The sequence below is a fragment of the Ornithodoros turicata genome, chromosome 3, assembly GCF_037126465.1.
Source record: "Ornithodoros turicata isolate Travis chromosome 3, ASM3712646v1, whole genome shotgun sequence".
In the NCBI taxonomy this organism is placed as follows: domain Eukaryota; kingdom Metazoa; phylum Arthropoda; class Arachnida; order Ixodida; family Argasidae; genus Ornithodoros; species Ornithodoros turicata.
In genome coordinates this window covers 66,450,013-66,465,720 of record NC_088203.1, presented here as the reverse complement: position 1 = coordinate 66,465,720, position 15,708 = coordinate 66,450,013, and the positions used below count along the sequence as shown (strand labels likewise).

Below are 15,708 nucleotides of genomic sequence, written 5' to 3'. Positions count from 1 at the left end.
GATTATTCACTGGGTAGCCCTCATGACGAAACCTGTATTGAGAGACCACTTTTGCCTTAAAAACTGCTACAAATAGCACGACACGCTACAAATTATTACTATCGTAACAAGCTGACGATACAGCTCAGACACAAAGGCGTTATTCAAGTCGCGCCACACCACCGTTACGTAGGATTCTTTGTCACAAATCAAACCAAGGCACAAAACAATACCAATACATGAAAAAAGGTGACAATCGTGGTCTCATTATGACGTAATACCGAACTTGTGCGCGAAGGTAATTCAAAGAAATGAATGTGGCACTTGCTTCCGCAGAGAACACCGTGTACCATGCAAGCAATGCATGCAAAAAAGCGCTCGAGTGCTTGCACATATATTGATGACAACACTACCTGTGTAGTGTAACATGTTCTTTCAAGCATATTATGTACTCAAACTGTATTTGCCGCCGGGTAAAATGCAAGTGTGCTCGATTGAACGTCGGAAGAGCGATCAAGCAACCTGCATCCAGTGCTCGTTTTGGGCAAAAAAACACTTCATAATGGGCAACTAAATATACAGAATGGACGCCTATTTATTCCTTGATGAAGAGTGACTCACCTGTATAAATTTAGGCCCTGTAACCTTGCCAGTACGGTTGGTACGACCGTAATTGCAAGAAGTTGCCATGATCGCTGTGGCGACTGTTGTGGGTACAGTAAGATGGCGGCCGGTTTCTTCACGCTCGCGCTCCCTATCCGCGATCCAGCCTTTTACAATCGAGATCAGTGGTCTGCTTCCGTCGTTGCACCGCTGCCGGCAGAACCACCTGCTGGGACACATTCTGTCGTCGGTATGATTTTTAAACAAATCTACATGAATAGTTCGAATATAAGAGGCAAGAATATTTATATCCATGAAATCCAGCTATTAAATATAAGATTGTACAGCACAGCGCCGTTTTTGTTATGATTTCGTTGTGATCGCCGTGTTCACTAGGCCTAACATCGGCGGCAAAACGTATTATTTTCGGTTAAATATCGATGGATGGGCGTAAGTTGAAATTGATTTCTGAGAAACTGTACATTTGTAGCGTAAAATCAGAGTAGTCTGTGAAAAAATTTTCTCACGAAATCCCCGCTTCACCGCTGTTTGTTGTTGTCGCCATTTTGGGTGGCAGTAAGGTGTCATGGCGACCCCCTTGGTAAAAAGCAACCCAATCAGAGGAGGGAAACTGTGATTGACAGGTCGAGCCTCTTTTTGTGACTCCTCCCAATGGCCAGACTCCCTTTTAATATACGGCTCTGCTATATACTGATCATGCCTGCCCGCTGGGGGCGAAACGGCCGTTCACCGCACTACGTGGGGGCGTCAGTTTCTCAGGATACACGGGCTCCTTCATAAAGCAGAGCTGCGCCAACTTCGTCGGTAACTCAGACGTAACACGTTGCCGTTGGTCGCACTCTACCACTTCCCTTTCTCGCCAACCTCGTCAACTTTACACTTTGCGCATCGCTTCTACCGCGGCAGGGCAGTCGCGCTAGGGTGGTTTAGAGGCCTTTCCGGGCCGCCACAGCTGTGCTGTGCTTTCAAGTGTATTTGCAGTTCCCTATTAAGCGTGCAGGCCAATTTCGACTGCACTCAGCTGTAGCATGTCAAAGCCAATAAATAATTTCGCTCCTGATGTATGATAATAAAGCTTCGTATAACTCATCAGAAATTGCAGCTTACTGCACATTCGGGTGTGGAGAATTCTCTACGGCTTTCCACGAAGGAGGTTGAAGCTATGTGAACTCTGAAACAGACCACCAACGCAGTTGCGTTGTGGCTTTTTTTTTTTCGTCTTTTGAATTGTTTATATTGCTTCATGAAACTTTTCCAACTCTCCCTTCCAACTGTTTATTTTTGAACTAACTAACATTAGCTGTTGTGGCTTGTACAGACATGTAAGTGTATAAATATTTGGGATGCTGGGAAAACCATGACTTGGGTGTTCCACTCACGGTCACCCGTACGTACCCTGTCTGGGCTGTCAGCACAGCCAGAGCGGAGGAAACTTCTGTGACTATGGCATTGCTTCCAACGTCTGGACGTGTGACAGTAGCTGGGCCCTTCGCCTACTTTGTGGCAGTATCCATCGTGCCAATTGCTCATGTCTCAAGTGCATTGGCGCGTTATTCCACGTGCGTGCGCGTTAATCCGCGGAACGGACAGGGCGTAACCTCACGGCACAGTACTTGTAAGCTTTTACAGTGCGTGCTGTGCTTTGCGCAGAGACGACTGTCCCTCACGCGAAACTCTGCGCAAAAAGCAGAAACGACTGAGGGAGATAGAGAGAGATTAGATGTGAGGCATAAGTCGAACACCCGAAAAAGGTCTGTCATCTGCATATGTGGAAGGTAGATTAAGATGACATACGAGGCAGGCGAGATGGTGGTCGGACTCCACGCAAACAGACAAAGAAAAACGAGCCTTAGCTTGGGCCAAGGGACATCAGAAATCGGCGAGCTCAAGCAAAACCCGAATTCTTCTCGATAACGATTGCGAGACAAGCCAGTCATGCTACTGATTTCACCTGGATGACACCACATCTCTCGGCTAGATGCGATAACACCGCTTGTCTCGATTTGAGGCCGCGGATCGACGCTGTCTAGAGCTTGATGGTATCCCAGCATCACTCCCGTTTTTGTCCTTGCTCTTGTTCCTGTCAATACGTGCATGCTGTCTGCGCCCATGGGAGAGGTCTGTCTGCACCCGATCTCAGTCAGCGTGACTTCTTGACCTGCGCAACGCGCAAAACACCGACGGCACCTGACGCATCTTCATGGCCTGCGGCTTCAGAGTAGGTTGCCCGATGTTTTCTTTTTGTACTTTTTTTTTGCTGAACGACTTGGTATTTTGAACAGGTAAGAAATGTCGTACTGCTGCGTGCCAGGATGCAGGTCCAACGCCAAGAAAAAAGTCAAGGGCATTTCATTTCACGAAATACCGAGTGAAGAAAAGCTGCGAGCACGTTGGCTGGAAGTCATACCCCGCCGGAACTGGTACCCAAACACCACCTGGGGATACACGACTGTTTGCAGCCTCCACTTCCTACCTTTCGACTTCAAGGAAGGATGTAAGACACGTCGCCTCAAGAGGGGAGCTGTCCCAAGCGCGTTTCAGGACACCTCCTGCGTTCAACCAGACCCCAAAAAGGCAAGGTACGCAGAAGAGGTGGATGACAGCCCAAAGGTATCACGCACGGTGGAGGCGGCTGCTACTGGTTCTGTTCTCACGCCCTTGGCGGGAGCGCTCCACCATTCGCTGTCTCCGCCTTGTCTCTTTAACCCTGGTCAGCCTGCGCTCGGTGATAGCAGTCCTAACCGAGAATCAGGAAATGAGCCTGAGGGACTTGGCGGCCGCTCTGAAGGAATTAATGGCCTATCGACCACAGTTAAAGACCAAGCCACCCAAGCCGCTGTCCGTTTGCGAACATCGGCATCCCCACTTGAACAGCTTGAACGGCGAAGGTGGGCACGGAAGGAAAGAGACCTGAGAGCTCTGGTCCAGAAGCTCCAGCGAGCACTTGATGCGTGTAAGACCGAGCTGAAAAGTTTAAAAGAAGACAAACAGGTCTCCCAGTACCTAAACGTGGTTGAGGCTGCGGAGGAAAGAACAGGGTGTCGGAGCGAACCGAAAACCGAAGGAAAAAAAAACGCTATTTTGGTGCGAACCGGAACGGAATCGAAACCGTATACATTTTTTTTCGCTCAGGAGGGAGACCGAAAAATATATGTAACGGTTTTCGGTCCAAGAAAAGCTTCGCCGGTTTGGACTACGGATAGGCGAATGAAACAGACGTCGTGTGCTCTGAAGTCATGTCATGGATACTATACGAGGGTTACGGTTACGGTGGAATGTATGTTGGTATACTATGACCCTTAGGCTCCCTTTGTAATGGTTTATCGTTCGCGCACGCACACAGACTTAGAGGTACATGTGACTCTCTAGCAATGTGCCGTAGTGTTCGTTTTAATTTGATCCCCCCAAACTCTCCTCAACTAAACAGCGACCCAAGGGGGCTGCATAACGGCTTCTTTATCGGTAATGTCGCGCAACGCGTCCCTTGTTTGAGAGCAGCTAAGTTGAATACATTTACGCATACGCGAGGGCAAGCCCGTGCGATGTGGAACTCTTTTGTGGACAGGACACGAAGCAAATATAACGGAGCCGTCGAGCGCGTTTGTGAGTGAAGGTGTTCCTCGATTTGCGTCGTACTCGTGCGGTGGTGCTTGCTGGCTAGACAGTAGCAACAGACATTCGGATGGGACGCGATCGCTCCAACCCAGCAAGAAAGTACTTTACGTATGACATCACGACAAACAAGTCCGTTTGTAGCATGCGCTTCAAGAAAGGAGGAGGCTCATTCAGACAGTAACCTACAGGAACCAGGAGCTACCAACTTCACATCTGTCTATTAAATACCACGTATGCGGAATAAACGGGTTTACATTTTGCAACATTTATTTTTTTGTGGGGATGAATATTCCCAGCAGAAGCGAAACCGGTTAAAAACCGGTATGAACCGTTATTTTTTTGCTCCTGAGCAGAACCGGTACCGGATCGTTTATGATGTAACCGGAACGAAAACCGGAACGAAAAACGTTTCGGTTCGACACCCTGGGAAAGAAGTATCCAAGCAAGCTTCCTCGTAGACCAGGTGAAGAATTTTGCGTGTAAGTCGCCGTCTTGGTCCGACATGACTCTGAGACATGCCGTAGTGCTAAGGAGCCTCTCCACGAAAGCCTACGAGCATCTGAGATCCGCAGACATGCTCAGGTTGTCAAGCAGGAGCACACTGCAACGATTCATGGGGAAACTTGGCACATCAACCGGGCAGGTGGGCTTCACGCCCTTAGTCCAAAAGAGGTTGCAAGCGGAATCAGCCGCGTTAACTTCCCCTCAAGCGAAGGTCTGCTCCCTTGTAGTAGACGAAATGAAAATTAAGCAGCGCCTTCACTATGTGAAGCAACGCGACGCATTTGTTGGAGAAGTGGAACTGGGTCCAGATCAGCAGCCTGCCACATCCAACGAGCTCGTTTTGGCTGACGCACTGCTATGTTTCATTCTAAACGGACTTTCTTACCCTCTGAGGATTCCGGTGGGATATTTCTTCACGCGGAACTGCACAGGTGCTCAACTACACGACATTATCCGCTACGTACTGATACAGGTGGAAGGCGCCGGATTTGAAGTAATCCGCATCGTGACCGATAACCACAGAGTTAACGTCCTTGCCATGCGACTGCTATGTGGCGGGAAACTCACACACAGTATTAGCCATCCAAATGACACGTCAAGGAAGCTTTTCTTCGCGTATGATCAATGCCATCTTGTCAAAAATGTCCGTTCACAGTTCCTGGCCCGTGATCTCGGTAAGGACGGCGAAGTTTCATCATCGCACATCAAAAAGATATACAAGATGCAACAGAACAGCGTCAGCTGTCCGGTTTCTCACGCGAAAGCACGTGTATCCGACAAATATTGAAAAAATGAATGTCAAGCGTGCTGTTCAGGTCCTGTCAACACCAGTAACAGCAGCCCTAAGGTGCCTTCAAGAGCAGGCTGGCCACACGTGCGATATCAGCTTTGCCAGCGCTGGATCCCACTATACGGTTTATGGAAGCTGTCTACCGCTGGTTTCTCCTCATGGACGTAAGCAATTGCACACAGCACGTCCACAAGAACCAACCTGACTGTGAGGAGTACCGTGACGCCGGCGATGGGCGCCTTGAGTGGCTAGAGAAAGACTTCGTCGACTTTCTCAACACCATGAAACGCGACAGCACGAAGAGCCAGTTCCTCAGTCAGGAGACACATGAAGGAATTGTGCTCATTTCTGTGTCGAACGCCCGATGCGTCAGGTACCTCCTGGACGAAAGGAAGTTCCAGTTCGTACTCACCAGAAAAATGTCCTCAGACCCAATTGAGTCCTTTTTTGGATGGCTCAGGAAGTCTTCTGGAAGTAACGACCAAACGGACGCAAAATCAGTGCTCGCTGGAATTGAAAAGGTCCTAAAAACAGGCTTAGTTTCGGCGTCTGCGAACAGTAATGTCCAGCACGATGAGAGTGTCAGCTCAGATGTTGCTCTGCCCCATGGAGAACCACAAGACACCGACGTGGACCAGTTTCCACAACAAGCAAGGGCAGCCCTCGAGAGGAGTCTGGTGTCCCCACAGCAGCTCCTTCCTACTCACGGCGACACAGCACTGGCAATGGTTGGGGGTTACCTAGCACGCTGCGTGAAGGAGAACTTCCATTGCGACCTGTGTCTGGCACTGCTGGTGAAGCCCCAGTCAGCGGCACCAATTGACAGACTGATCTACCATCAGGACCGGGGCGGGCTCCTGTACCCGTCAAATAGCCTCCTACGCCTTCTTTCTTGTCTTCAAGCGTTCATAGAAACCTTTCTTAACTGCAGAGGCAGAAAGTTAAGGTCACCACTTAAGCAGGCGGTTGACTGCGCTGTGGACATTCTTTCAGAGCAAGAACTGAAGTGCCCGAGTTCTGAGCACCATAGGCCCTTGCTTACTATGTTGTGCATGAAATTCTTCTGACCGGTCCTGACGAACTATGCACTCTCAGTGACAGATAAGAACGATTTTGCCAAGCTATTCTTTGCAAAGCCCCTTTCAAGGAAAGCGCTTAAGCTGTAACACCTACGTAGTGATTCCTTGTGCATTCTAATCATTCGACAGATCCCACTGTAGTTAGCCTCACCCTACCCAATCTCACCGCCGTTCCATCAAGCTCCATTTTAATTCTTGTTGTTGTCGTCGAATACTTTAGTTGTGTTGGAAGGAACGTTGGTTGAACTGCGGCCGTTTTCTTGTTGTACGCGCTTAAGTTGAAACCCCTAGTCATTGTATTGCAATCATCCTAGAGACCGTAGTGTATGAGATAACTGATGTTCTGAGGCTGGAACAACATAGAAGGGACAATCACATACAAGGCCTCAAGTTGTGTAGTTATCGTAGTGTAGTTATCCCCATCCCATCCCATCTCCCACGTTCTTAAGTCCATCATATCAATTTCATGTTTACTTCACCTGTTGTCGTAGCATACTTTACTTTTAAAAAAGTTTGTTTTGTGCAAGCCGTGTCCCCGTTATGTCTGCTTTGTCACGAGTGATCACCGGCCATCCCAAACGTTTTCGGGTGTCTCTAGGACTGGGATAAGCACACAAATGTAATCAAAAGAGCCCGGGAGGTTACAGACATCATTGTACGTGTGGCAGGCAATGCCATGTATCAGAAACCCGCATATAACGAGAGTACCTTTAGACATTCTTGCGCGGTTACGTCAAAACAACGGTTTTTATGCGCGAGACACACGTGGCGCGCATTTCACCGCGCAGTAGCAGACGACAAAACGCGCACGCATTACATCCACTGATCTCTATCTATAAAGGCTGGATTGCGCATGGGAGAGGGGCTCGCGTTGGAGAGGCGTGCATTCGGGCCGCCATGTTGGGAGGCCCTAAAGCGCAGTGTGCGCCATAGAAAACAATGGGAGGCAACGGAGATTGTGAGTATTTATAGCAGTGCAGGCGTTGATCGTTGCTTGTCATCACACAATTTTGTAAGTTGCCAGTATACTGATGTATCCTAACAGTGTTTCACAGGTGTCCTGTGGTTCGATTCTTAATTACATTATGTTTTGCATTCCGAAACTAGACCGTCACAGCAGTGCAGCGCTGGGGATTGTACTACAGTACGTTTCCCAGCCAATATTTCAACAAGAAACGATGTGAGGTTAACAACCACCATGTATGTAATATCCCGTGCTGCGTTCTGGACAAAAATTGTTCAATAAAGAACGGTCCGGGAAAGGATATACTCGCATGGCAGAAAGAGATCGTTCTGTAGAATCACAGCCGTTGTTTTAGCCGTGTATCGGTTTCGTATGATTTATATCAAGCACCGCCGCAGAAAGTGTCTTTTAGTGAACGAATGCGGTGCTTTGCCTCGTAAATATGGACACACCGAAGCAGCCCAAATACGTTGTGAGCGTGATTTAATTGCTTCACGCAATTAGAACATGCTCGTTAGGACAGTTAATCAGGTAGTGATGTAAGCTTAATCAATTAAGTTACTTAAAAGTGGTAACACCTCCTTGAGACACAAGATTTACCTCTTTTTGAAGTACAGCCCTTCTATGTTTGTTTGTTTCTTCCTTCATTTGTTCTGATTATTTGCAGGCGCGGTTGTGCCAAACTAAATGTCCTTCTCGAGTACTCACATGCTTTTGCTGAATACAACTGCAGCGTGAGCAAAGCTGCTTAGGAACGGGGGCCTGCTATCCAGTGCTGACTTTGTCATGCTTGTTATGTGGAGCACGTTCGAAAAAATGCAGCTGCACATCTGAAACTCCAATGAGTATCATCGTCATCTAAAAGAGAGCGTCGTAGCACCGTTGTGAGACCAGACACGCTTTCTGAATATCTTCTATGGCACCTTCCGCAGTTCGCACAATTTTGTTCAGCATCGAAGTCTCTCCTAGGAACCACTTTGCATTAACTGTGACTCCCATCTTACATTTTGATGTGCAAGGGCCTTCTTGCACTACACACGTATGGTCTGCAACAGGATAATTGCAGCAGGACGATTTGGAGCTTGAAACAGTTGTGATTTTGTCATTTTGGCCCTCGTGTACCCCGTCTGTGAAACGTAAACAAAAAAAATCTAACACGATATGCTTTTGTAAAGAAGGTCACTGATGGTGAGTAAAGAGAATATACAAGTTCAAGTTTATTCAACATTTTATATCATACATTATATTATTCAACATTTTATATCATACATTATATTATTCAACATTTTATATCAAGTTTATACAACATCAAGTTTATTCAAGTTACAGTCGACCCCCGTTTATCCGGACTTCATTTATCCGGATCCCGCGGCATCCGGACAAAAGGCATGGGAACGGATTTTCCTCCATGTATTTTGTTCTCGTTTATCAGGACTTCAGCTTCCGGACTCGGACAAGAACTCCAGGGAACGAAAGTCGAAAATTCTTGTAATCCAGCTTCAGTTATCCAGACTACCGTGAGTAAGAGGAGACGCTGACCCCGCTTCGTCACCCTTTTCCCTGTTTTAGGGTTATTCCCATCACACGTCAGGGACCTACATTCCTCCGTAGGGGAGACAACCGTGCACGATGACCCCCTTTTCTATTTGTGTGCGTTAGGTTACGTTGACCAGTCGAGTCATTTGGAAATATGTCGAGCAACTGTCCGGTTCTAGAGGGGAAAACTCGAACCCGAGGGCCTGCTGCTCACGGCCCGTTGGCCGATGAAGACATTCCCCTAGCTGAGCTGCGATCCCTAATACAGAGGCTCACCGCGACTGCCGTTGATGATGCTGCGGTTTCTGACTACGTTGACGTTGATAAGGATGATGACGCGTGTGCAGCTATGACTGATGATGGTGTGATTGCTGCTGTTGCCTGACTGCACTGACATTCTTCGAGCAGCGCAACAGCGTGACTCAACTCTATGCAATTAGCAAAAAGTTCGCAGGAATCGAGTGCCTACACCACTATGTAACAGCTGTCATTGACGAGATTTCTGTGTTTTAATTAAACCTTGCTCTGTAGGACGTTTCTATTCGGTCGTTTCATTTATCCGGATGCCCCGGTATCCGGACGATTTCGCCGGGAACGGCACCGTCCGGATAAACGGGGGTCGACTGTATTTCTTGCACTTATGCGTTTCAGGATACAATGAACGTGCAGGGAGGTCACAAAAGACCAGTGATGGCCACTAACTACTTCTACAGTAGTTTAACTATAACTACTAACTACTTCGTGATGGAGTAGTTTAACTAGTAGTTCAACTACTTTTCAGGGGAGTAGTTAAAACTACTTCTTTAACTACTGCAATGTAGTTTAACTACAACTATAACTACTTAACATTATCCATCAACACCAATCCCTTGTAGTGTTCTTGGACACCTAAATATGAATCACAAGCAATGACAAACTTTGGCTCAAGCCACTGCTACGATCGTCTAATACAAAGCTTGCGGCGGGATTCTTTCTGTGCCTACGTGATAAACTAAGTTGCATAAATATTTCACAGCAAATGAGGCTTCACTGGACAACAGTGTTGCGGATTTAAATCCGGGGATTTGATTTAAATCCATCAAAGGGCTCGTGGATTTGATTTGGGATTTGATTTACGAGGAAAATATGGCAACGATTTGGATTTGGATTTAATCATATTTTTGACAGATGATTTGGATTTGGATTGAATCACAATTTTGGCAGATGATTTGGATTTGGATTGAATCACGTTTTTTTTTCCGACGGAATTGGATGTGTATTTGGTCAAGCTCCTGAAGGAAAATGGTTGGATTTTGACTGCTGCGAAATTTGATGTTGACGGGCGGGCAGATTCTTTGTCAGTCGTATCTGAGGCCGTCTCTGTAATTACGTTTTTACAAGACATTTGGCTGAATTGCATTTCACATATGTTTACACATGATGCAATGCAACTCTTAATGATGAGAAGGTTTAAAAAATGTTTGGATTTGAGATGGCTTGCCTTGCATCCCGCCATCTTGGTTCCCAATGTCCCGCCAAAAGTTATGTTTCGTTTAAAAAGAAATCCCATGATTTTTTTATTGCGTTTACGGACACTGGTTGTAGACTGCTTCAAGTTTAAGAGCTGGTTTGTCTGGTCAGACAGACCACCTCGAAGGCGTATAGCCATCTTCCCTTCCGAGCACTAAAGCTACGTCATGCAATACTCTCACACATAATCACATGGGTAGTTCGATGCCTAATTCACAACGGTATCACAGCTTTCTATAATTTCTTAGAAATGGAACGCATTGGAGAAAGCACACCACTGGTGCACTGAGCTCAGGCAATGTACGTTCGAGAAAAGGACTACCATACACGTATTTTGTCTGTTTTATTTGTTCTCGGAACTGCGACTGATGTCGCGTTCTGGTGTCCCAGAGATTGCTAAAAGAAGTCCCGAAATGTCCACATGAGAACCAGTCGTATGAGGTCATTGTGTCCAGGAAGAGGAATGTGAATGTTGGTTGCCCTTTTTCATAGTGGCTTGCTTATAGTCAGCTTGGTGCCACCGCAGAACTCGTACCGCAGGAACGAACGACGGAATAGTCCTCTATTTAAGCGAGTGCACAGTAAAGGATGATGTTGTTTCCCCCCTCTGCTATTGGATGTCCGCAGTGGCCCGCTACCCGCTGCTTTCGGAAGTAGCGAAACATGTATTTGCAGTACCTGCAAGTTCTGGAGCAGTTGAATGAGTGCTCTCTGCAGCCAGCCTGATCAAGACCGCGAAAAGAAACAAGCTGCAGCCAGCTACATTGGAGCAGCTGGTGTTTCTAAACAAGAACCTGAGAGAATAAGACTGCTTAAGCGTGTTGGGCGGATGTACTATTGAGTTTGTTGTAACACAATTGCGGTGTGCAGCACGTAGCCGTCACATTTAACACAACATAATTCCCGGCAGTTGGCTTTATCATATGTGCCGAGTAAGCGTATTTGACAAATGTGTTACTCCGATGTCCACGTGAAAATAAAATGTCGGTGTCGACGTTGGCATCGCTATGTTGGCTGTTCATACTCTTCGCTGCAGGTGAGATTTATAGGTGTTTATACCATGTCACGGTCTTATCCAGCGAATGCATGCAGTAATCGTACGACCTTGTAGACATGGTCAGCTGCATGCTACAGTTATTTCGGGAACTTTAGCCCCCGGATTCGTTGACGGATTTGATGAATCCTGATTTAAAACCGGATTTGATTTAGCACACCAAAAGAAATCCGGATTTAAAATGATTTGATTTGTCGCCTCAAGTTTAAATCCGGCCTTGATTTGAATTTGATTTGCGGTGTTCCGAAAAACGTGGATTTGATTTAAATTGGATTTGACTCGTTAAATCCGCAACACTGCTGGACAAGCATTAAAAGTGACGATTTAGTACACACGCACGACACATTGCTCTGCACCTTTCGTTCTCATCAAACAAGTAACTCAAGGTAAAAGTCGGAACCACAATCGTGCATTAAAGCTTGCGGCAAAATCGGAAGTATAGTTTGCGCCTTTAGTAACCTAACTACTGTAGTTAACTACTTGAAATAGTAGTTTAACTAGTAGTTGCCACTACATTTCTGCAAGTAGTTGATAACTACTTTTTAACTACAATCTGGTAGTTTAACTAGTAGTTTAACTACATGTAGTTAACTACTGGCCATCACTGCAAAAGACTACATTTATTGTTTTATGACCTTGCTACAATGACAATATATATTTTAGGAATGACAATGGACAGGTACTCTCTCTAAATTTGTAGCACTCAATTTTAGGTTAGAATGAGTAATGAATAGCAACTTCCCTCCTGGTATTTTCTTATATATGATGAATTTTGAATTTAATGTGATCAAATATGTGTTAATATAATAATATATATAAGAATATAATATGTGATAAATGAATGTGATCAACAGTAGATGTAAACAACACCAGTAGCCAGAGAAGTGCATTCTCAAGAAATAATTTTCTTCTTATAGCATATATGTGCATGCCCTATTAACTGAAACAATTATCACGGTTCTCACGGTTTTAATTTCTGAGAGTGTACTGTAGAGACGGCTTAGATCTACAACAGTTAATACAAGGTATTATATACTGTGAATACATTTAAAAATCCCATGTGACACATACTTTCTGGAGATACTGTGGTAATCAAAGTTTGTGGGCATTACGCAGGTTGTGCACCCATTTCTTGAGTATGTCGAGGCAGCTGTGAAGTAACCTGCATTGATGATGATTATTCCAATTTTTATGGTGCATCGACAACAAAGGAAATAATACATCAAAACATTGGTTTGGGTGCAACCAGTTAAAAATGAATACGTTGCTTAATAAATGCATTGGACAAATGTTAAAACATCAGTTTAAAACATGGCTTACAATCCCTGTATCTTCTAAAAATTAGAAAGATGAAAAACTATTCTAAAAAGAATATGGGTAACGCTTCTAAAAATAATTATAATCTCTAATTATTATATTGCTGGGTGAAGGAGCCTAAAGTGTAAGGTGTGTTTCTAATGTGAACATGTAAGCAAATATGCAAAACTGAGAGAGGCTAACCACAGTGTGTGCACTGAGGTTGTTCCTTCCTGTAAAGTAGAAACCAGTGGATGAGGAACGTGATACTTACCTGTACACCCAGCCGTATCACACTACACAGATTATTCACTGGGTAGCCCTCACGACGAAACCTGTGTTGAGAGACCACTTTTGCCTTAAAAACTGCTTCAAATAGCACGACACGCTACAAATTATTACTATCGTAACAAGCTGACGATACAGCTCAGACAAAGGCGTTAGTCGCGCCACACCACCGTTACGTAGGATTCGTTGTCACAAATCAAACCAAGGCACAAAACAATACCAATACGTGAAAAAAGGTGGCAATCGTGGTCTCATTATGACGTAATACCGAACTTGTGCGGGAAGGTAATTCAAAGAAATGAATGTGGCACTTGCTTCCGCAGAGAACACCGTGTACCATGCTAGCAATGCATGCAAAAAAGCGCTCGAGTGCTCGCACATATATTGATGACAACACTACCTGTGTAGTGTAACGTGTTCTTTCAAGCATATTATGCACTCAAACTGTATTTGCCGCCGGGTAAGATGCAAGCATGCAAGTGTGCTCGATTGAACGTCGGAAGAGCGATCAAGCAACCTGCATCCAGTGCTCGTTTTCGGCAAAAAAACACTTCATAATGGTCAACTAAATATACAGAATGAACGCCTATTTATTCCTCGATAAAGAGTGACTCACCTGTATAAATATAGCGAAATTGCAAAATTCCCATATCGGACCCCCCTCCTGGGAACAAGGCTAACCGGAAGTCGCGCGTCGCTAGTAATAAATTGCGCTGTAATGTGCAAATTCTGTAGTGAGGTTAGGTTAGGTTAGGTCAGTACATTTTACACGCGCGGGGGGGGTCCGGGGGGGGTCCCCCCCCCCCGCAGTTGTTCGAGACTGTGCTCACTTCCGTCTAAGCCTCGTTCCCAGGGTTAGATCGGAGGGGGTCCAATGTGGGATACGGTTGGTACGACCGTAATTGCAAGAAGTTGCCATGATCGCTGCGGCGACTGTTGGGGGCACCGTAAGATGGCGGCCGGTTTCTTCACGCTCGCGCTCCCTATCCGCGATCCAGCCTTTTACAACGAGATCAGTGGGTCCTTCTTCCGCGTGTGTTTCGCGCTAGAGGTCACGTGAGCCCCTGTTAAATCTACACCCATCCGTGCGCTGCGGGATCGTTACTAAACTACAGCGACTACAGCCGAAAGCTCTCTCGTGACGCTACTATTCCGTTGAAACTATTTCGCGTGAAAGCTTCTTACCAGCGTTATTAGTGCTGTTTGCTTGACTTCTGATAAGGATATGGACGTGGGAAAAGAAGCCATCGAGGTATTCTTCATTCTATGGACTTTATGTGAGATTGCGACATTCGATGCCAAACAAGTTCCAGTGGAGCATTGTATTTCACTATTTTGTAGATCTACTCGTGCCTCTTTAATATAGACCCAGTTAATATGTATAACTGGAAATGTATAGGACATTCATGGGGGACCAAACTTCTGTATTTATGTCTGGTTAATATGGAAACTCGCTTTGCGGACAGTAGACAGGACATAGGTTTGGTTTGGGTACCATACCACTGTAACCCAATGTATTTCTGTCTCATTATTATGAGCGGCATCAGCATCCAGAGGACTTGGCCCATTATTGAGTAAATATTTTGCTGCATGCAACACCCGAACAACTTCTTCGGAGAACAAAACAAGAAGGACATATGGTTCTAAACAGGGTGTGCCAGTAACAGAGATAGCAATTTAACCCGTCTGAGGAACTGACAATTAAACTACATGGAGTCCACAGACGTCTCAAGATCAGTATCACTGCTGTCATGGCTCATGAGGTGTTGAAAAAAAGAGGGCAATGGCACTAGTACCATGCACTTAATGGGCGCGTTAAGTAGCAACTCATGCACTCCAAAGCGAGTGACTCTGTCTAACCCTAAAAGGAGCCTCTACTTAATGCTCCAAATCCTCGTCTGCTTGCCAGCCGCCCTCTATTGGCTTCCGCTCACACCTATTTCTGCTTCAGAGTGCTTGGCTTGGCCCCAAAATGCCATAACAACTGTAGAATTAATACAGAAGTGTCTGTATTAACCCCATGATAACAACCGCCAAGACACGTCTGTGAGCTAGCGGAATGCCACAACACTTCCATCCCGGTCCTTCTCAATCCATCACTCCGTTTCGGAGATTGGGCCACGAAGTTTGACTGGAGTTACGCACACCGGTAGTGTGCTTGGCCATTTAATGGATGCAGTCAGGACACTTTTGACTCTGGAACTTCCACTTAATGAGCCCAGTGTTGCCGAAACTTTTTTTATATTTTCAGTTGCACATCGTCATGCATGCAAATGGACCATTTCCATATTCGCGTCGCCCCTGGCGACTGAATGTCGAACGTCTTGTCTTTCTCCCCAATATTGGTGACGCGCTTTTCAGACCTGCACGTTGCCTGGGAAAGTAGCAAGAGAAAATTGGAAGAAGAATGCGGAAAGAGTGAAAGCGCATTGTACTCATTACCAGACCTCATACGTCCGCATAACCTTGA

The 15,708-nt window shown here is 45.8% G+C and overlaps 2 protein-coding genes and 1 long non-coding RNA gene across 4 annotated transcripts in view; 2 read left to right on the top strand and 1 right to left on the bottom strand.

Annotated features, from left to right (window-relative positions):
* The first annotated feature begins 2,892 nt into the window (after positions 1-2,892).
* Positions 2,893-5,509, top strand: LOC135389587 (THAP domain-containing protein 3-like). The gene is made up of 2 exons (XM_064619623.1): positions 2,893-3,594; positions 5,378-5,509. The coding sequence occupies exons 1-2, from the start codon at positions 2,893-2,895 to the stop codon at positions 5,507-5,509; spliced, it is 834 nt and encodes a 277-aa protein (XP_064475693.1).
* Positions 5,510-8,743: 3,234 nt separating this feature from the next.
* LOC135388562 (uncharacterized) lies at positions 8,744-14,179 on the bottom strand. The gene is made up of 2 exons (XR_010421460.1): positions 13,855-14,179; positions 8,744-13,285 (listed from the first exon to the last, which is right to left on the bottom strand). It is a non-coding gene; the product is annotated as an uncharacterized LOC135388562 (long non-coding RNA).
* LOC135388561 (vacuolar protein sorting-associated protein 52 homolog) overlaps positions 14,160-15,708 on the top strand; it is a 128,926-nt gene continuing 127,377 nt past the window's right edge. Inside the window, exon 1 of one of the 2 annotated variants that reach the window (XM_064618181.1) lies at positions 14,160-14,490. In XM_064618181.1, the coding sequence (XP_064474251.1) occupies positions 14,464-14,490 (27 nt within the window). In that variant the 5' untranslated portion in view covers positions 14,160-14,463. The remainder of the gene's footprint in view (positions 14,491-15,708) is intronic. The other variant, XM_064618180.1, reaches the window with a different exon arrangement.